The 22,338-nt window shown below is 37.9% G+C and overlaps 1 protein-coding gene across 1 annotated transcript in view; it reads right to left on the bottom strand.

Annotated features, from left to right (window-relative positions):
- Positions 1-20,187, bottom strand: part of LOC119788397 (peroxidasin) — a 68,863-nt gene extending 48,676 nt beyond the window's left edge. Inside the window, 3 exon segments of the mRNA XM_038292712.1 lie at positions 1,808-1,879; positions 4,220-4,291; positions 19,931-20,187. Coding sequence (XP_038148640.1) covers positions 1,808-1,879; positions 4,220-4,291; positions 19,931-20,115 — 329 coding nt within the window. The 5' untranslated portion in view covers positions 20,116-20,187.
- Between the last annotated feature and the right edge of the window lie 2,151 nt (positions 20,188-22,338).

Here is a 22,338-nt window from a genome sequence, read left to right on the forward strand (position 1 = left end):
GTGGAAAAAGGGTCCCAGCGTTCTCGCGCACCTCGTTCTTCTAGCTTGTCCAACATCACGAGTTGTTTTCCACAATGGCGGTCATACAAACAAAACAAGCCGGTAAGGTACCAAACAGGAAATACAGATAGTGTAGAGCAGAAGTAGATTTGACCAATCAGAGGCCTCCTGTCTGCAGCACTGTCTGCGATCACCAACAATTTGGGAGAGGTGAAGCAGAGGCAAAAATGCTGGCATATGTTGGATAAGTTATGGGTACGTTTCGTATAAGTTATTAACACGCTGAAACATGCTGGCACACATCAACATGCGTCAGTGAGAAATTCTGAGCATGCCCCAAAAATTTCCGGAGTACGTATGCCAGCATATGGTCAAACGTGGGACATAAGTAACAGATAAGTTATTTGATCGTTTACATACATTAAGTGTAAGTTACCCATACGTCGTGGTGTCTACCTTATCCAAAACCTATGAGTAACTTGTGCATAACTTATGCTTAACTTGTCAAGAACTTATCTGCAATGTATACAACATATTTGATGTGTTTCAGACGACCACTGAGGGCCCTATCACACCATGACGATTTAACCAGCGTATGCCCGACGTCCCAGAATCTCCTAAAACGCTGGCATACGCTAAACTTTCGATGTTTTGTTTTTTCAATTTTGGGTGTATACATAGCGCATTATTAAGTCCAGAACTTATGTCCAACGAATAAAACCTATAAGTAACTTCTCCAAATTTCCAAGGAGACGTGAGGCTGAATCTGCTGCGACTGCAAACCTTCTTTTTTTGTTTTTCCTTTTCCTTTTTGTTTATTTATTTACTTATTTATTTTTTACTTTTTGGCGGGCAGTAAACAGCAGCTACTGTAGGTTAATACTATGATCAAATAAATCTTTTAATATCATGTGCCTAACGCTGCCGTGCGTTATGCATAAGTTAGTCTCTCGTTGGACATACGTTCTGGACTCATTATGAATACTCTTTGTATACGCCCCAAAATTGAAAAAAAAAAAATACATAGAAAGTTCAGCGTATGCCAGTGTTTTAGGAGATTTTGTCTAAATCGGCAAAGTGTGACAGGGCCCTAAGACTGACATTGGTACATTTTTTGTATCTGAAACATTAACAATATTACATGTGTTAATTCAATCTTGGTATAAAAGTCAAACTTGCTATAATCTCAACTTTTGATAAGCTTTGTTTTAGAGTTGTGGCTTTTTTTTTGTTACTATATGTTTTGTCAGCTTTGGAGCAACCAAGGACTTAATTGGGATTCAACTTGGGAGCAAAAAATATCTGTTATTTTTCCGCAGTTGGTGTTTAAGTATTGTTATTAACATATACGTTTAATTAAAAACTCATATTCGAAACTGTCCTGTTCACTAGTAACATGTTTTGTCATAAACAGGGTGGGCCGAAGGCTAGTGTAGAAACACCTACTGAAATTAGTCATTTTTTTGGGTTAAACCTGATGTCTCCAACCGGTACAGACAATTTTTTTTTTAGTTTTCTAGTTACTGCATTTTAAACATACTCTCTTCATAAAGTTTCTCCTCTCACCATTTATATCATTGAGTTCTTAGTGAAGGAATTTATTTTGGCTATGACCAAAATGTCCAAATGACTCTGCCTCATTCATAACAATCCCCTCTTTCAAAAACAGACAGAAAAAAACTAGTTTTAAGAAGGGAGAGAGAAAACACTTAAAGAAAGTTTTGTGTAATTTAAGATCAGAGATTAACCTGCCTCATAAACAGAAACAGTAAACAAAACAAAAATAAATTTAAAAAACCCAACTTACAGATACTTTAAGTTTTCTAGTTCTTCAAATGCTCCCCTGGGAATTCGCCGTATATTATTGTTGTTAAGGAGACTGTGAAAAAAGGACAGAACAAGTTAACAAGTAAACAAGCTTCCATGTGTATTTTTATTCGTTTTTAATAATGGAGTCTTGCACCATGAATATGAAGAGACTATTGTTGGTGATTGTTAGGTCAGCAACTGACAACTATTTTGCTAAATGATTAATATATTGATTCTTGTTTTGATTAATAATCAGATGGCAAAAGGCTCTTTAATGAAAATTTTACACAGTACTTAAACCAAGTTAAGCTAAAACACAACATATCGTTGCATTTTGCACCATGTTTTTTTTCTCCCACAGTGTTTATATTTGATAATTTCTGCACTTTATGGAATGGAAATGTTCATTTCACTGCTAAAGCTGCTGCTCATTTACTGTCTGAAAGCTGTACAACACGAAATTTCATCAATCTCAACAGTAAAAGTTGTCTGAGTCTAACTTCTGGATAGAACATATTAATGAACAAAAAAGTTTTTTATCTTGAAAACAAAATGCTTCTATTTTTTATTTTGGTATAAAAACTAGTTGTTGCTCTTTCAACTAAAGGCATGTTTCAGAGTCTCTATACTAACATTAAATCAATCAATTACTTAATTATTAGACAATTATTTTAATAATTGATTAATCACAATGAATATGATCAACTCTTTCATCCCTAGTAAGAACATAAAAAATTATTTATATAGGTCTTTATGTTATCTCGTTTGTGAGATTCTTATGAGCGGGAACTAACCATGGCTGGTGTATGATGAAATTATATTCTTTACCTCTGAATTATGGCTTCAATGCTTCCCAGGAACATTCAAGAGTTTAGAGGAACAGCTGTAACCTATTATGTTGTAAGACTAGGACCTTTTTGTTGCAAACATCCCTTTGCTTTTACCAGCCCCTCTTTGCAGTCATGTTCAAAACAAAAACCTTTTAATACCCGTCAGTTAATATTTAACAAGTCAAAATAGATCTGCACATACCAGCAGGCAAGTATGTAGGTTTGAATTCAACTTTGGCATGGACACTATTGGTCTGATGTCATTGGTCCTATGCAAAAATATGCATGCTCGTTTTTTTAAGCTTGACGTGAAACTCAGGGTGTATTTCGTTTAAAGACAAAAGCAGCATTTCTTGCAATATTTATGAAATTTTTGTCTAAATATGTCTATTATATGTGGATTTATCCTGTATTTTCTTTTGAAGATATAGAATTGTAAAGAGGTAAAACCCACTCTTATCTTTTATATGCTCTCTCTGTGTCATGTAATAGATTAAAGGGAAGCCAAATACATTTACTATATTTACATGAGTACGGGAACTAGAAAAGGAACTGACACTGAGCATTTAAAATATTAACTTCACTATAGAAGTTGTACATCTGGGCTGTAGTTACTTTGTTTAACCAACTTCATCTATTTTATCTAGGGCTGAAACAATTCTTTAGATTAATCGTGATTACTAGAATTAATCGAATTGCTCAGATCAATCGTGAATTAATGTAAACTAATTTAGTAATCGATTAATCATTAACTAAAGTAAAGAAACTCTAAAACATGCCTTCAGCTGACAAAGAGACCCACTTAGAGCGGGAATTATACCAAAATTGTAAAAAAATAAAATTAAATAAAAATATTTTGCATTTTAGATAAAAAAAAAAAATGTTTTCGTCTGTCATAACATGTTATAAACATGTTATTCACATCAAATTGTTGGTAGGGACAAGTAGGCCGGTCTAAAATTTTGGTAGTGACATGTCCCTATGGTTCCTAAGCAAACCCACGCTGCTACCTTACCTCTACTTTCTAAATACTGGCAGTTTTTTTGGTGGTTTTTTGGCTTTTTGCAAATTTTTAATATTCATGTGATCAATATTCAAAGTATAGAACGCTCAGCTCCACAGAATTTCACATATGTATAGTTCACTAATCTTCTATGATTTGTTTTAGGTGTGTAAAATTGATAACATGTTGTGGAAATTAATATTTCTATAGTTATTTTAAATAGTACACATGGAAAGAAAAGCATGTTTAAAGTTTGCAGTCGAAGCTTTATTTTCTTTTTATATATTTATTTAAAAAGCAGCTCAACCCATTTTCCATATTTTTGAAAAATGAAAAGATTATAAAAAAAAGGGTACCCTAATATGGCATTTCTTATATTCTATGTAGTTAAGCTTACGGGTAAAAGTACATAGTTACTATTATCAAAGGCTGCATTAGTCTGAGATAGATAAAAATGTACAGATAGGGGTAAAAACCAATGGATTCCACTAAGATTAAAATGCTAAACCCCATTTATGAAGCCCAAGCAGAACAGCTGAAGGATTATTCTGCTTCACACAAAGAGAGAATGACTTACAGTGTGTTGAGGTTTGTTAATCGCCTGAATGAGCCTGGCTGTAAATCCTTGATTTTGTTGAATCTCAGGTCTCTGAAAGAAGAGAAAGAATCAGTCAGTCATGGAGGTTATTTTACAGCTGAGACATTAAATCCTTATGATGTTAAAAGAGGGTGATACCCAACAACTGCCAAAGTATTACAGGATGCTCATCTCACAAGAATTTCTTTGTTAAGCTTTAATCTTCAGGTTGGATTTCAATAACGTTTGGCCAAAAAGATAAAGAGCACAGGGGTTGGTTAAAGGCGGTCGGCCGGCTTTAGAATCTGTCTCCTGTTTCCACCTAATTAAATTAATCTGCAAAAAGATAACAGAGCCTGACATGCCTCTAATCATACTTAGTTTTACAAAAAATTACATAACACGTTATTATTGAGAGGCCATTGACTTGCTCCTTACCATATGTGAAATTTTCCAATCCAACCCAGGCCACTTGGCTATGTGGTCCTGAATCCGATACGAATCTGATCTTTTCAAATGCGACCTGTGTGTGAACGGCCAGGTCGGATTAATCCGACCTGAACATCATTAATAGCTGACAAGGTCACTGTTCTGCATCTTGCTACGCAGAAGCGGCAAGAAAAACAACAACCATGGCAGATGATGATGCGGGGAGCAGTATTTATATTTAAAACATATTGAAAAGATTATGTTTTTATGGTTGAAAAGACCGCTAGATGCGTGCCGGCACTACCATCCATGTTTACTTCCGGAAAACAAGAGCACACTGGCCTGTAACATCATTGCGCCTCTACTGCCCATGCGGGACACTTGCGTTGTATGACTGCAATTCGCACAGGAGATCACATACAAGTCGCATATATTTGGAAATATGAACGGCAACGCGAAAAAATCGTATTTCACAAAAAATCAGAATTGAGCATCAAGGCCTGCAGTGTGAACGTAGCCTAGGTGAATTTCTCAATAATCCGAAATAATAGTTAGCAAGACTAAAGAAAAAATAATAAGAAATAATAAAGAGAAACAAACTAGAAAACATCTGGCAAAAAGCAAACAAACAGAACCAATATGGAAAAAAGCAAAACTATCAACATATGACAAGCCATTTTGAAATAAATAGAACTTCATTTGCAGATGCTGACAAATACCTTCATACACAGAGGAGTTTCAGTTGTCTCAGTGGCTGCAGAGCAAGCACATCTCATCACCCTTTTCACGATGTTTGTGCCGATACTCAGCTTTTTGTCTGATTTAAATGTGTGACTGGGCAATAACCAATTTGTTCCTATCTTTACAAAATACATTGGGCCTAATGCAACAACTTTCTAGTAGTTTCTCCTACAATGGGCTTTTATGAACGCGACACGTCAGATTCAACCAACGTTCTTAACTTCAGTTCATGGTCGCAAATAATCCTCTAAAACCTGAGGCAACATACAATGTTTGTACAACTCTGACTGTCCAAACATCAACTTTACCACAAAACATTCTACCTAAGACCAGTAGAGACGGATGTAGATGCCAACATGACAACGTTCTGCTAAGGACCCTTTAAGTACAGACACACCTGTACTGTACTTCTTCAGACCATGTCTGCCATTCCTTCATCATACTCTCCATCTCTTGTACAACAAATAAAAAAATATATGAAATATAAACAGTGAAACTCTAATTTGACGAAGTCAGACAGACCCAAATATTCCACATTTGATGTAATAACAACGCCACGGAGCTTTGATGGAGTGAAATGAATGCAAGTGTCCCCTTTAGAGGAGTTTAGTTAAACTTTCTATTCTTTTTCTGTTCTAGATGTTATTTCAAAAGTATCTTGATCTCTGACTGTTCTTTCTTTTGACTACATGACAAAAAATTAAACCAGTGTCCATGGATACCTACACGCCAGCTGCAAGTATTGACCGTGCTCATGACTTTAGCCCAAACAGTGCCAACTCGCTGAAATTTCTCTTTCCTGAACCGATCTGATCTGGAACAAATTCTGTTAAACTTTTTACTCCTGTTTTTATAGATTTAACAAGCCTTGAGTTAAGAGTGGTTAAACCAAGTAGATTGCTCCAGGAAGCTCAGAGGCATAAACAGTTTCAGGGGGCAATAGCTTCCTTAACATGTTTGAAAACAGTCTGAAATGTTTTCACTTGTAAATAATTGTTTGCTTAGTGAAATGATGAAAATCCAATGGATGAATGTCAAAAAATTACGGTTCTGCTTTACATACCAGGTATAAAAGCTCACAGTTAAACTAAATATTTGTTTTGATTAAAAGAATATGTTTTTCAAAGGAATTTACAATGTCTACACAAAATGGACTAAACCAGAATTACACCATGGATCAGAGGAACTACTTAAAGTTTCCAAACCTGGGTGTTTTCTCTAGAAAGCTCAAATCATTCGGTAAAAGTTCAGGCTGCCTCGAAGTGCTGACTTTTCATTGTAAACATTCTCTGCCTGGTTCAGAGAGACATAACTTCCTAGCTTGCAAAACTGTCAAGACATTAAAGCCATTCTAGGCTTCAGATAAACATGTTTTCAGGTCAGGAAAAAAGGTTTATATATATATGCCTTTTTCCCCCAAATTATGCAAAAACAAAATGATGCACAGTTTTTGCTAAAAGTCATTCAAAGTTTGCTTATTAGTTTAAATGTTCCATGTTTTTCATTAACTAAATAGAAACCAACATGTCAACAAGTATGAAACATGTGCTACTTAACCAGCTTGTTTTTAATTTTAGTGTTGATGAAAAAGTCTTACATAACTATCTAACAGCAAATACTATACCACATCAGATTAAATAAAATTTAATACTAACTCTACTGATATGTACCAACATCAGTACTGACCTGCTATTTCTGGGTGATAGAATTTTTTATCTGCTTCCATGATTTTGAGACATTTGATAATCATGTTAATTAGTTCAGTCACATTCCTGTCTGATGATTTTGTTTTTCCAAAAATCTATCAGTTTGAGATGTTAAAAGGGATTCAGGCCCTGTCCATAATAAAATTATTGTTTAACAGAGAAGATATTTGTTTTGAAGTTCCTAAAGCCAAAAAAAGATTATTAGATAAAGTTTAATAATGCTTTTCAGTGCTGAGACTATCCATTGTGGACATGTATACTTAACATCTGGAGAAAAACAGAGGTGTACTGTAGCAGCCAGCTGGGTGTGCACTTAGCAGGTACATAACTTAAATCTAAGAACTCTTTATATCAGACGTATATCAGCCGGTAACTTGGTAGAAACTGCTAATGCAATTCCTAATGTCTGAGAAGATATCAGATATAATTGCTATGGACGAATGTATATATATATATATATATATATATATATATACCTCGGAGGAGAGCCGTGCCGGGGCCTACACAGCTCGTACTCCTGCGGGTGTGAGCGGCTGAGATGATAAAAAAAAAAAAAAGTTGGTTGTGTTATCAGACTTCGTTTTCACTGGTTCCCGACACATTTTACAGATGACTGTGGTTTGTTTTTTGTCTGACTTGCCATGACCGAAATACTGCCAAACTGGCGAACTACAAAAACCCTTCTTTGGAACAATTTCCTCCGCCTCTCCTTGCTGCGACATCTTCATGTGCTCTGTGTTGTGGTTTGAGAGGTCGGCGCTTTGTGACGGCGTGCCTGGGTCCGCGATTGTGATTGGATGGGAGGAAGTAGTGACTAGCATAAACCTACATGCTAGGCTACAATGAGAAGGAAGGAAAACTGCGTTTCTTTTTTATCGAACTTTTATCGACTCTCTTTTTTTCTATTGCGCCACAAGTCTATCGATCGATATATATCGTTATTGAATTATCGCCCAGCCCTATATACACACATATATATATTCATTATTCTGGCGCCCTGTGCTTTTCACAAATGAGAGCAGGTTCACCCTGAGCTCATGTGAAAAACATGAAAGGGTCTGGAGAAGCCATGTAGAGAGAACGTTATGCTGCCTGTAACATCGTTCAGCATGACCTGTTTGCTTGTGGGTCAGTGATGTCCTGGGGAACCATATCCATGGAGGGACGCACAGACCTATACAGGCACCCTGACTGCCATTAGGTATCGGGATGAAATCCTTGCACCCATTGTCAGACCCTATGCTGGTGCAGTGGGTCTTGGGTTCCTCCTGGTGCACGACAATGCCCGGCCTCATGTTGCAAGAGTATGCAGGCAGTTCCGGGAGGATGAAGGAATTGATACCATTGATTGGCCCCCCACGCTCGCCTGACCTAAATCCAATAGAACACGTCTGGGGCATTATGTTTCTATCCATCCGACAATGCCAGGTTGCACCTCAGACTGTCCAGGAGCTCAATGATGCCCTGGTCCAGATCTGGGAGGAGATACCCCAGAACGCCATCCTTCGTTTCATTAGGAGCATGCCCCGAATTGTCAGGCATGCATACACGCACGGGGGGGCCATACAAATTACTGAATAGCATTTTGAGTTGCTGCAACGAAATTTCAGAAAAATGGACTAGCCTGCTGCATTGTTTTTTCACTGTAATCTTTGGGGTGTCTTTGAATTCAGCCCTCTGTAGGTTGATCATTTTCATTTCCATCAAATGATGTGGCATCCTAACACATCACCCAGTCGATATCAGTATTAATAAACAGCAAGATTTTTTTCCCCTTGAGATCTGATGTGTTTTCAAAGTGTTCCTATATATATATATATATATGTATACAATACAAGCTCTTCCGATTGTTCTTTATGGAAGGGATTTAGATCAGTTCCAGATGCTTCCTTTAATTGTTGAAACTCTGTGGACACAGTTTTCCTGTTGTATAAGGTGGAAAACAATCCTCAATTTAAAACTCAAATACAACACCAATATCAGCATCACAGACTAGGATGATCACACTTTTTATCTTCAAATTCCAATCAAATGTTCCTAATTCTTGTGACATCCTAAGCCACATTAACTGGAACACTTTGGAGATTATAAAACTAACAGCAGTTTTTTTTCTTCAGAAATTCAACAAACATTACTATCACAGAAGTTTAAACCAGCCTGCTGATTAGAAAGAGTCAAGAACACTTAGAATGAGCTGTTCTTCCATAGAAATCTGATACTCTTCGGGAAAAGTTCTCTGTGTGGTGGTGGTTGCAGGACACATTGTCCAGACATGCAGAGGCAGACACTGTCCTGCCTCCTCTGGGCCTAAGGGATGAGGAGGAGGGGATAAATGAACTGCCTGATAAGTCGGCTACATGCTGACTCAGGCAGCACCTATCATACATTGAACACATATGGGTAACAGTTCTGATTTCTGCAGGGGTAATTCTTGCAGTGCCTTTAATTTTCTTTAAAAAAACAATCCTTTCCATACATAACAATCTAACATTACTAAGAGCAAATAGTAAGACTTTAGGTTATCATTCAGACCACTTCTTACCGATGATATTTATGCAGCTCTGATTCTTTGAATAGAATGCTAAATAAGGCAAGGTAGACTGGACATTATTGGTTTGGCATTTAATTTAAAGGAAAGGAAATGTTTACTTAAAAGACGGTTCTGGTAAGCTATGACCTAATGCCAAAGCCAATGCGTGAGTGGAATGTTGAAAGAGCATTCGTCATTTGAAGAGAATTTTTTCTTTGATGAAAATATACTTTGTAATGATTTATCCAAGCTAAAACTATCTGAAATTTCTTTTTTCCCCCCAAGCAATTAAAAATATTTTACAATGCAATGTTAGGGCAAGTAAAGGCAACGTTTTGCCAGGGAAGTTTGTAATCTTACTTTTTCTTTGTTTAGGATCAGGTGGAAATTAGAGGGGAAATGACTCACCTCATAGCCCTGAATAAACTATCAGGGACATTTAGTATACAAAATACTTTAAAGTCATTCAACAGATTAAATTACAATGGAATTCTATGATGTTCTTTTAACAAAGTTCCAACATTTTGATTCCATTTTTAAGAGCCATTAAGGAGGTCAGTTTACCCACATTCATTGATTTTGACGGCAAGCGAAAAAGCAATGCTTACAACCCTGTGGAGGGGTTGACAGACCTTTACTGGCTTTGCCTAAACAAAGTGCCTGAAAATGAACAGTATACAAGGCTCAATTACCCACACAGGAAGATACACCCATAATTCAAGCTGATAAACAGCCAACGTTCCATTTTTTTTCTTCTTCTTTTTTAAAACTTTTTAATGAAGTACCACTTTGTTGCTCATAAAAAATTATGTTAGCAGGCATTCAGAAGAGAATGTTTTAAAGAGGATGCACACATGCAATGGAGTTGAAGATTTCCAGATGGTCTTAATCACTCAACCCTCGTCCTCAGGGCCCACTGTCCTGCATGTTATAAGCTACTTAACCAATTTATATCAATAGTTAATCACCTCTCAGGAAAGAGTGGATGGCATGACTGTGGCTACAATCACACCGCAACCTGAAGTGACGTGAATCCGATTTTTTGGCCCATATGTGACCTGGATCTGATCTTTTCATGGATGTCTGAACAGCACAGATAAATTTTTTTTCCAATCCGACCCAGGCCACTTGGCTATGTGGTCCTGAATCCGATACAAACCTGATCCTTTCAAATGCAACCTGTGTGAGACCTATCAGGTCATCCGACCTGAACGCCATTATAACCAACATAGGTCACTATTCTCCATCTTGCTACACAGAAGCAGCAAGAAAAACAAACAACATGGTGGACGATAATGTGGAGAGCAGTTTTTTTTTAACCATCTTGAAAAGATTGAGGTTTTAAGGTTTGGAAAGATTGCTAGATGTGCTCCAGCACTACATCCATATTTACTACCGTGAACACAAAGCACGCTGGCTTGTGATGTCATTGCGTCCTCTTCTGCGTATGCGAGACACTTAAGCTGTATGAATGCAGTTTGCACAGGAGATCACATACAAGTTGCATATATTTGGAAATGTGAACACATAAAATCGGATTTCACCAAAAAATCGGAATTGAGCATCTAGGTGTGTTAGAGCACAGACACCTCCAAAAATGGAAGATTGTGCGGTCCTAAAAGAACATTGATCTAGTATTCTGTTACAACACTTGACCCCTTGTGATGGAGGATTCTACAATCAAAATATAATAGTATAAAATGACAACATTATTGTGTTAAAGGTATAGTGGAGGATTTTTCACGAATTTTTGAAAAGAAAGAAAAATGCACATGCACAACTCTGTAACCACTCCTAAAAGGGAACACCAGTAAAATGCATGCAAGAGCATGCACAAGCTAATTTCCTCTCATGCATGCTCTGTTTAAAAGTTGCTGTTTGCATCACTCATACTTCAGAAAAAAGATTTGCAATTTTTCCACTATGACAGAGCACATAGGACGGCCTTACATAAACATATTACCAGAATGATTGACAGTTAGGAGAACCTCTTATTTTGATGATCCAACTGGAAAAAGAACATCCTCCACCATACCTTTAAGGTAGTTTAGTCTCAAGTCAAGTGGATGTGGGTGAATATTGAGGTTGGGCAGACAGAGTTGAGAATCAATAGGAATCAAACTGATTCCAAACTTATTACTAAGTAAAGTAACTAAAGTACTGATTTTAAATTTAAAAATTTAAATTCCCAGTTTCACCAACAAGGAGAGGCCATTGAATACCAAAAAAAAAAGAATCTGCAAAAATGTGTATGCAAACAAGACAAGACAAGAACGCTAGACCGGTCGCCAGCTTTTGCTCTCCAGACATCGAGTTTTTGATTGTTAACTGCAGACCTTTCTATCTGCCCAGAGAGTTCAGTGTGGTTAGCATTGCTACTGTTTACGTGTTTACTTGCCCCCCAGCGCTAATTCAAAAGAGGCCATGAAGACTCTATACCAGGCTATCTCTGAGCTCAAATCTGCATACACAGAGGGTGTTTTCATCATTGCAGGGGATTTTAACCAGGCTAACTTGAAGACTGTTCTCCCTCATTTTTACCAACATGTGGACTTTGCAACTGGGGGCGAAAACATTTCAGACCTGGTTTACTCTAACTAAAAATGCATTCAGAGCAGCCCCTCACCCCCACCTCGGGTCATCAGATCATCTCTCAGTCAAGCTTATCCCTGCATATAATCCCCAGCTGATCAGGGCTAAACCAACAGTTAAAGAGGTCCGAGTGTGGTCTTAGGGGGCCATGTAGACACTCCAAGGCTGTTTTGAATGCTCTGACTGGAACATCTTCAAGCTGCAGCAACATATGACAACTTATTAAATATTGATGAGTATGCCATGACTGTGTCAGCCTACATTAACTAATGTATTGAGGACGTCAGCATCAAAAGGAATATCACCACCCAAGCCAATCAACCACCCTGGATAAATGGAGAGGTTCGGAAATTTTTAAAAGCACGGAACTCAGCCTTCAAGTCTGGTGATAAAGAGGCAATGAGAACAGCGTGTGCCAACTTAAACTGTGCCCTCAGATCAGCGAAGCAAAACCACAGCCAGAAGATTCAGGATCTCTTCCATGATGCCAGCAACACCAGGAGGATGTGGAAAGGCATTTGGATGATCACGGACAACAACACCCCACCCCTAGATACAGAAAACACAGACTTCCTAAATGAACTGAACAACTTCTTTGGAAGGTTTGAGGCACTAAACAGCACTCCAGCACTAAACCTGGACGTACATGTACCTGATGTGAGGAAAACTCTGAGGAAAGTCAACCCAAGGAAGGCCCCAGGGCCTGATAACATACCTGGTCAGGTATATAAGGAGTGTGCAGATCAGCTGGCTCGTGTGGTCACAGACATCTTTAATACCTAGCTGGACCGATCCGAAGTGCCAGCATGCTTCAAGTCTGCCACCATTATTCCTATACCAAAGACGCTTCAGTTCAACTCTCTCAATGATTACCGGCCTGTAGCACTGACTCCAATCATGATGAAGTGCTTCGAAAGGCTGGTTGAAGACCACATCGTCTACAGTCTGCAGCCAACATTCGACCCGTTCCAGTTCGCCTACCGACAAAACCGCTCCACTCAGCACGCCATCTCTGCCGTCTAGAGCTGTTCTAAATGGAAATTTCTTTTAGTTTACACTCATGTATACAAAATGACAAAATAAATCTGTCTAATTAGTGAAGGAGTCTCCTTTAAATTATGACCTTTCCACTTAAAATTAGGAAATGGAATCAAAAGATGCCCAAACTGAAGAGCAGCCAACCATGTCCACTTAACTTGCTTTTTAAAATTATTAAAAAAAAAGTAAACCTGTCTTTAAAAACATGTTAGCGATTGATTAGGACTTTTATTAAGTGAAAAATGAGCATTGAACAAGAATGGCAGTCGGCTGGTACAAACTTAAACTGACAAAATCATAGTATCATTATTTTCTTACAAATGGTTTATGAATTTTCATATTGTGTGTAACAATTTTCTGCTCAAATAAGCAACTGTTACTCACTTAATGGGTGGTAACAGTAAAAATGATCTAATGTTTGAACAACGGCACAATAAGAGGTCTGGAGATCTGCAGAACCCAGTGAACCCCAAGGCATGTTGCATCAGCAGAGTCAGATAGCTATGCTGTAGTAATGCAACTGTTGAAGTGGAAGACCTACTTTCACCAACAGAGGATTTGCCAAATTCTCCTCATAATGGAGTGGCTCAGATCCACAGGACAATATTAAAATCAGGAGAGGTGATGAGCAAAACGATCTAGCTGAGTTTAAAAGCAGAATACTGAAACTATTCATCATCTATCCGTTTTCTGCATTGATTTATCTTTGATGGGTCACAGGGGGACTGGTGCCTACCTCCAGCAGTCATAGTGCAAGGCGGCGGGTACAGCCTGGACAGATCTACAAGCATGCTTAGTGTGAGGGATTGCATTCGAGTCAATGAGTTGATGCAATTAACTGCATTTCCTTAGATAGAAAACATTGAATCAATTTGACTGCATGATCCGGTGAACTGTAAAGTGCCTTAAGATGACATGTGTTGTGAATTGGCGCAATATAAATAAATTAAATTGAATTTAAATGAATCTTCAGTCCACATAGTATGTAATGCTCCATTCCGTAAAGGTAATCTTCTTGACCGAATCTGAAGGCCACATGGAATTTGGAGGAATGTAGATTATGACAAAATGTTAAAAACCTCTTTATATTGTGTTGACGTGTTTACAGCTCACTACCTGTTGACTCTGTTTTTCTTGGTGGCCTCTCACAATAACAGCTGGTCTGCTGTCACCCTACTGTTAACAGCAAAGAAAACAGGATGCATGATACCACGCTGGAATTCACTGAGCTCCCGAGAGGACGCCATTCATTTACAAATGGCTGTTAAAGCAACTTTCATGACTACATACTGAATTTCATGTCCTTGTGGCTGTGACTGTGGTTTGAAGAACTGAGTTGAGTCATTTGCATTGATGACCTAATAATGCTAATAAAATTGGGGAGGATCCCAGAGAATTTGAAACTATAAACATTTAGTGGACTCTGGTTTTGGATTCAGAGAGATCTAATTCTTAAAAGACAATAAATTGCTAAATTACAATCAAAAATAATCAAGCTTATAATGAGCAAATGGGAATTTACCTAAAGAAACTTTGTTATTCAACTTTCAAATTTTGACAAGACAAAAAAAATGTCTTCCCCTAAGCCCGCCAGCTGTTCTGCTAAAGAAATGCATTCGATTGGGGCAAGTGGAGATCCCATCAGCAGCTATCTTGGGGCCTATTTCTGTGAGCTAATGAACAAAGCTGTGGGGATTTCTGCCTTTGCATTCCATAAAGCTGCAGAGACTGACCTCCTTAGACAATCTGACTGCAGCAAATTCCAACAAAACAGAATCCTCTGACTCTTCGTGACTCTCTCTCTATGTCTGTCTGGCAGATCAAGGCCTTATTCAGTGAGAATTAGGACAACAGAATAGCTAATCTCAAATGATGGCACAACAACTTCAAATCCCAATTGAAACTCCTACAATAGGGGCAGAGTAAGATCCTCATGGCATAAATAACACTGAACAAAAATGCTTTCGTGAAATCATGTGATCATCATTGTGATTAACATTTAAAACAAAAATTAACATCATAAAAAAAAAAAAATCATGTAACAACATTATGAAGAAAGCAGTCAGTCTATGGAGTGCTCTTCTCAAAAGACAACTATCCTGTGATGCCTAATATGATGTGCATGTTAAAACAATGCGGGATGCTTTGGTGTCCAAGCAATGACTGGATTTGTATTTTATGGATCTAAATACTTCAAAACAGCTAGATGGACCATTGAGGGTAAAATAAAGCACCAGTTTTAAGCCAGTTTACAGGTAGTGTGCAGCACCATGTATGCAATGAGGAAATTATCACATTCTCTTGTATCTTTTTTAATTACTCTGACCTGCAGAAAGTGGACGAGGGAATGTTTATATGATTTTAAACTTATCTTTTTCTAAAGCTTTTCAACACACTGATCCTATAAACTAGTTCGGATCTGTACTCAACCACATCAAGAAACTATGGTGTAGAAAAACATAATGTTCAATTCTGCTTCACCCATTAATCATACTGGCCACTTTCTAGTGTTATAGTTTAAGGTGGAACCTAAAGCTTTGATGAAAGAAACCCTATAGCTGAACCAAAATAAACATGGCAGTGCAGGAGGAAGTAGATGTGAATGCTGCTATCACATCTGTTTGTCAGAATCCAAGATTTCCCCTTTAAAAACACAAAAGCAAGAGTGTAAAAGCTTAAGATGTTGTGCTTTCTCATAGCATCCCTGTTGTCATTTCATCTGTTACCATGATTGGCTAAAACAGAACTTTTGGCAGACGAGCACTAGCTGTCATCTTTTCAATCAGCTCAAAAGGTTCTGCTGAACAGCCATTCTTTCAGCGAAGACATTCAATAGGAGCAATTCTTGATTAATGATGTGTAGAACTCAATCTGAGTGCTAAACATGCGGAAGCCGAGAGCGGTCGTGTCCCTCTGATACTTTTTCACTATGGTTTTCTCGAGAAAACGAGTTCATTTTCTCATTATCTAAAGATAACGAAAGCTGTTTTCTTGTCATAACGAGATGATTGGTGTGTGTTAAAACTGATTACATCCTTCAATACCACAACATGGCAGCCTATGTGTAATTCTAAAAATAATCCCATCTTTTACTTTTGGGTAACGAGACAACTTTGTTGGTTTGATGATTTCATAAGCAATTAGACCTATGCCTCCGTTGCCTTAGCATCGGGTGTATTTTCTGAAGAGCCCCAGTGTTTTTCATTAAAAAACAGTCAGGTTTGTTTCTACTGTATTCCATGCAATCCAATCATCCATGACGACCTGGCAATGAGTGAAAAGAAAAAGGAACCTAAAAAATGAATATTAGTACACATGCTGTACTGCCATTGCACAACTAAGCCACCACAGGCATGGATGGACTGGGAATCCAGGGCTGTTGGCCAGCCGCATTCGTTACTTATACAAGTAAATCATATTTTTATTTCTAGATATCAATAACTGTTTTCTCATGATAACGAGATAATTATCTTGTTATCTCGAGAAAACAATTAATTGTTTAACCATGATAATGAGATAGTTATGTCATTATCTCAAGAAGGCAAAGGAGAAAAAAAAGTTGAGTACGACCGCTCTCGGCTTCTGTACATACTGTCCACCTAGTCAGCACTTCCATGGTTTGTTGTCACATGTTGTGACACTTACCTAGCCTAAAATTGGGCTTCAAGGTTATATAGATTCAATAACTGTTACTTCTCAGATTCCTTTTAGCCATTCTTATCAAAAACAACTAGTCAACAATTGAATTACTTTTTTCTTTGTTACTGTAGACTTGGACAGCTGCACATAAAGCTTTAACAGTTCTTCAGTTACTATCCTCAGTAAGCAGTGCCATTTCCCAAGCACTGACATGTACTCAGTCTCGCAGTAGTTTTGTGCAGCAAACATCACCAGCAGTCAGAGCAGAGAGGAAAAGCCTATCCAATGTGTATCCCTTTAGTCATGTATAAAAAAAACTATTTAATTACTTACTTTTTGGTGGGGGATTTTTGGAGCATATTGTGATCTCACCTTAATTAAAACATTTTTTTGTACATGACTAAAGGGACACACGTCCTTTGAGGTAGTTTAAAGTCTATTTTTCGTACAAAACTAAAGGGTTAAACTAAAGGGGTAAATTTCAGGGATAAACAGGTATTCTGGTATGCTGGTCTGAGGAGGTATGCTCTGACAGGACACTGGAGTACCCAGAGAGAACCCACGCATGCACAGGGAGAACATGCAAACTCCATGCAGAAAGACCCCAGACCGGGAATAAAACCCAGAACCTTCTTGCTGCAAAGCAGCGGTGGTACCCACTGAAACACTGTACAGCTCATACTTAAATTTCATTTTCCCACGAAAAATCTAAAACATAATGAACATTATCTAATCATAATATTCCCATACAGATTTTTCATGCCTAACATTTCTAAAGAGTTATTCAAAGTTACAGAAAGGGTTTAAAAATCCTGGCAAGAAAAAGAGCAAGCCGGCTAACCATGCATTCATTCCCTTTTTAAAGATCTGTGAGAAGGCATACAGTGTTGTCATTACAGCATTACTGAGAGGGAACATAATCTTCTGTCGCCCCTCAAACAGACAGTCCAGCTTAATCATTATGATGTAGGCCAGAAGCAATGCAAAATAAAAAGCAAAGGGGAGGAGGTAGACTTTAATGCTCTCACCACAAAAAACATTCAGTTTTTATTAATTATTGGTGCAAAGATATGATACAACCTTTTGTTTTAGGAAGAGTTTAAAGCATACAGATATAAAATTTTTAAAAGGAGATGAGTCCCATTATCCATAGAATAAATCCACCAATTAAATCAAAAAAGGGTTGTTGCTACGACTTTAAAGGGGTGATAGAATGATTCTATAGGGTATTTGGTGCTGGTTCTTAAGGTCTCTGAATAGGGTGTGTAACACTGGTTGGGCTGAAAATGGCATATTTGCTGTTCTATGAGCCCTAATGCAAGCCTGGTTATAAGCCCTAGAATGAAACGAGAGGTTTTCTTCCTTTTATGGTATGCTCATGAATATTTAGATGAGCTGTGCGCTGATTGGTTGGTTTACAACAAGCGAAGCTGCTGAGTAAAGACGCATCATAGCAACAAGCACTCACGCACTAAAACATTGAAATTGTTGGTATGGTAGGGTGACCAGATCTCCTCTTTTTGTCCTACTTTTCATACCTAAAAAAATGACCGGGACAATTTTAAAATCGTCCGGGATTTTTGTAGACTACAGTAGGGAACATCCAGGAGACTTGGTATGTCTGTTACTGGCCCCCAGGCCCCTCCTCCGGTTGAGGATGGGCGGCTCATGGCTGTCTGCTTAAGTCCAGTCCAGTCAGCGGCCCAGAAGTCAACACTTCATACCCTCCATTGGGCCAGTGAACCAGTGTGCTGGTCTGTATGTAATTTCGGGGCAAAGAGTACAGGCCAGTATCAAATAAGGCAACATCCCCGAATTGACGTCAATTTGCAGCTTCATTTAAATTCACCTGTTTTATGGAGGAAGTTTAGAATTGTGAGATTTGCAGAGAAAGGAGGCGTCGATGGGGTTTGAACTTCTCTGTACGTCCATTTCACCCACTGAACTATCGTTATTCATCTATGGCAACGTAAACTCTGCTTTGCATTGTATGACCCCTTTAACTACAAAGTGTTAAACTCATAACTTGACTCTAAAAATGTAGCTAAGAATACAAAAGGCTTCCTCAAAGTCTCACAATGAGAGCTGTAGCTCTTCTAGATGAGACAGTCGGTTGTCCATGGAACATTTCAGATAGCAGACTAAAAGAAGCCTGGATAGGAAGTCACGTCCTGACATGACAGCCAAGTAAAGTGGGGGGGGGCGGTTAACATGTGGCTGCAGCTTTAAAGCCCACAGACATTAAAGCCAGTAGGAAACCACAGTTTGCTCCCTGGTCATCCCTTTAAGATACAATCCCTTCAGCTGTGATCCAAACTCAGGACTGGAATCCAAGCAATGCTCTGTCCATTACTAAAGACTGACCAATGATGTCATCCCTCACTAGATACACATTTATTGCACTAATAGAGTCAGTTTTTACAGAATGCATTCAAAAGGGGATAGATTTGGAGATATTGGGCAGATGTTGAGCTTTTTCTCCAGACAGCCTGAGAAAGGAAATTAGACTCGTGACAAGGAGGAGCCATTCACAAGTGCTTGTTGATGTAGAAGAATTTCCTTCCTTTCATCTGAGGAGGGTAAACTAAAGCAGCAGCACTCATCATACAGTTTCTATCTATACTTTCCAGATATCCATGCTGAGAAAATTAAAGTCAGTAGCCTAAAGGAGGCGTTAATGGGCTCTACATGATTGGTTCATTAATTATGTGCAGAAAAGAACTGCTGCTGGCTGATGTTTATTTAGCTTTATTGGGTAAGCTTTTTTTAGCAGCTTTTATTCTTCATCATTAACTCCAAATAGGAGATTAAAACGTCTCAAGACATTCTGTTAACATTTACTCCAAGATCTCCTGGATTTTCATACCTACAACCTATGCAAAAGTTTCTTTTAACTTCAAAGACTCTGGAACTCTTATTAATCTGTTTGAATGAAATCCCAAATGTTCCCTTTTTACTGTAAAAACTAGATTTGCCGTTTAGTTCGGTGGTGAGTGTGAGGAGAGAGGAGGCGGGGGACAATGAAACGCTACTCACAGAATGGTGGTCTGCGGAGAAACAGCCGGCACCGTTTCCAGGTTCAGATGCATACATCTCACAGTGGTTCGGAAACACAAGCAGCGGCTCGGACAGCAAAGCCCTGTCTGCGGTCCGCAGGCGGCCAGCGCCAAAAGCGCCAGCAGGAGACGCGGAGAGCAGAGCTGGCCAGCCCGGATCGCCATTTCCAGCAGTGAGAGGCGAGCAGAGAACTGAGAGCGCCTGCTGCCCTGCTCCAACACACACACACACACAAACACACTGACACACACACACCGACACTGTGGGAGAGGCGGACTTCTAGCACTCGGACACGCAACAAGTGGGGCAGGGTTACACCCGTGAATGGAAAAAATGCAAGGATTGTTAATTCACAATAAAGCTTCCTGAGAAAATATATGAAAAATACATGAATGGGATGCCTTAGTTTTACACTCTATCTATCTATCTATCTATCTATCTATCTATCTATCTATCTATCTATCTATCTATCTATCTATCTATCTATCTATCTATCTATCTATCTATCTATCTATCTATCTATCTATCTATCTATCTATCTATATATAGATCTATCTATCTATAGATCTATGTACCTATCTATAGATCTATCTATAGATCTATCTATCTACAGATATATCTATAGATGAATTTATCTATAGATCAATCAATCAATCTATCTATAGATCAATCAATCAATCTATCTATCTATCTATAGATCTATGTACCTATCTATAGATCTATCTATCTACAGATATATCTATAGATGAATTTATCTATAGATCAATCAATCAATCTATCTATAGATCAATCAATCAATCTATAGATCTATCTATAGATCTATGTACCTAACTATAGATCTATCTATAGATCTATCTATCTACAGATATATCTATAGATGAATTTATCTATAGATCAATCAATCAATCTATCTATAGATCAATCAATCAATCTATCTATCTATCTATAGATCTATGTACCTATCTATAGATCTATCTATCTACAGATCAATCAATTTATCTATCTATCTATCATCTATCTATCTATCTATCTATAGATCTATGTACCTATCTATAGATCTATCTATCTACAGATCAATCTATTTATCTATCTATCTATCTATCTATCTATCTATCTATCTATCTATCTATCTATCTATCTATCTATCCAACTGTACATATAACTTAATAATATGTTTTTTTCCCTACACTTTTGATAAGGCAGTGATTTACAGTGATAACCGTTTGGTTCTCCAGAGGACTTTCACAAAAGTTGTCGGTCTACTAAAGTTAATCTAAGAGTTCATCTACAACTGATCCAGGAAGTTACAAAACAACCCAGAACAACAAGCATAGCTCTGCAGACCCACAAAGAGAGTGGGGGAAACATGCATCCTTTGTCAAATTCAAGGCGTAATATACAGCTGACTTGGAAAAATTGGTCCAGCTTAGATTTCCCTAAATTAAGCCTGATGATTCCCAGGACTTTGGGGAATATATTATTTATTCCGGCAAGACAAAATTAGAAAGGTGTCTCCTACATTATGCAGCAAGACAACTATTTAAAGCACACCAGCAAACCCATTTCTTGAATGAAAAAGCTTAATTTTTATTGTGCTGCTTTTGGTTAATCTGGTTTAATTCTGGTTATCAAGTTTAAAAAGCTCCAAGTTGGTAGAAGTTAATAAATTCTCTGAAGCATTCCGGAAATTCCTCCACTATAATGTACATGTAAAAGACTAATTGCCTGTTTACTCAAACAGCTGATGGCATATTTGCCACCAGTGGAGTTAGAATCAGTATTTAGATTAAGGGGGCAATTACTGTTTCACAGCAGGGGTGGGATAGCCTTTTTCCCTTAAATGAAAGCTCCATTTAAAAACCACTCTTTGTTTTTAGTTAAATTATCTTTGTCTGATGAGCCAATAAAAAAAAAAAAGAAAATTTGAATTGGACTGTCATGCAACAGCAGGCAACTGTATTGACATATTAGATGCAGTACAATTGTTCACAATCATTTCTGGTTCAAATAGCGCAATTAATATTAAACAGCCGATAACTGGCCAGAATTAGCAGCTTTCACGTTTACAGCCATGTCTTAATATCAAGTAAAGCACATGTGTTGCAGCTCCCCTCCCCATATACTATTCATTGAAATCCTTTCTGTGATTTGTTAATAAAATCTTTATTTTTGTTTCAGTTGAGGCTTGGGTAACATTTATTGAGTTGTTTTTACTGTTTAAATGGAGGAAAAGAAAAAGAATGGACCTCAAAAAAACCAGTCCAGATAAAATCGTTGATTAGAGCGCAATATGCTGGTGAGGATTTTCAGTCATCCAGGTCACAGTCATTCCAAAAAAAGCAAAAAATTGACTTTGTTTCCAACATTGAAGATGTTTTGCTTCCTAT

The sequence above is a fragment of the Cyprinodon tularosa genome, unplaced genomic scaffold (genome assembly GCF_016077235.1).
Source record: "Cyprinodon tularosa strain WSP-4 unplaced genomic scaffold, ASM1607723v1 ctg316, whole genome shotgun sequence".
Lineage (NCBI taxonomy): Eukaryota > Metazoa > Chordata > Actinopteri > Cyprinodontiformes > Cyprinodontidae > Cyprinodon > Cyprinodon tularosa.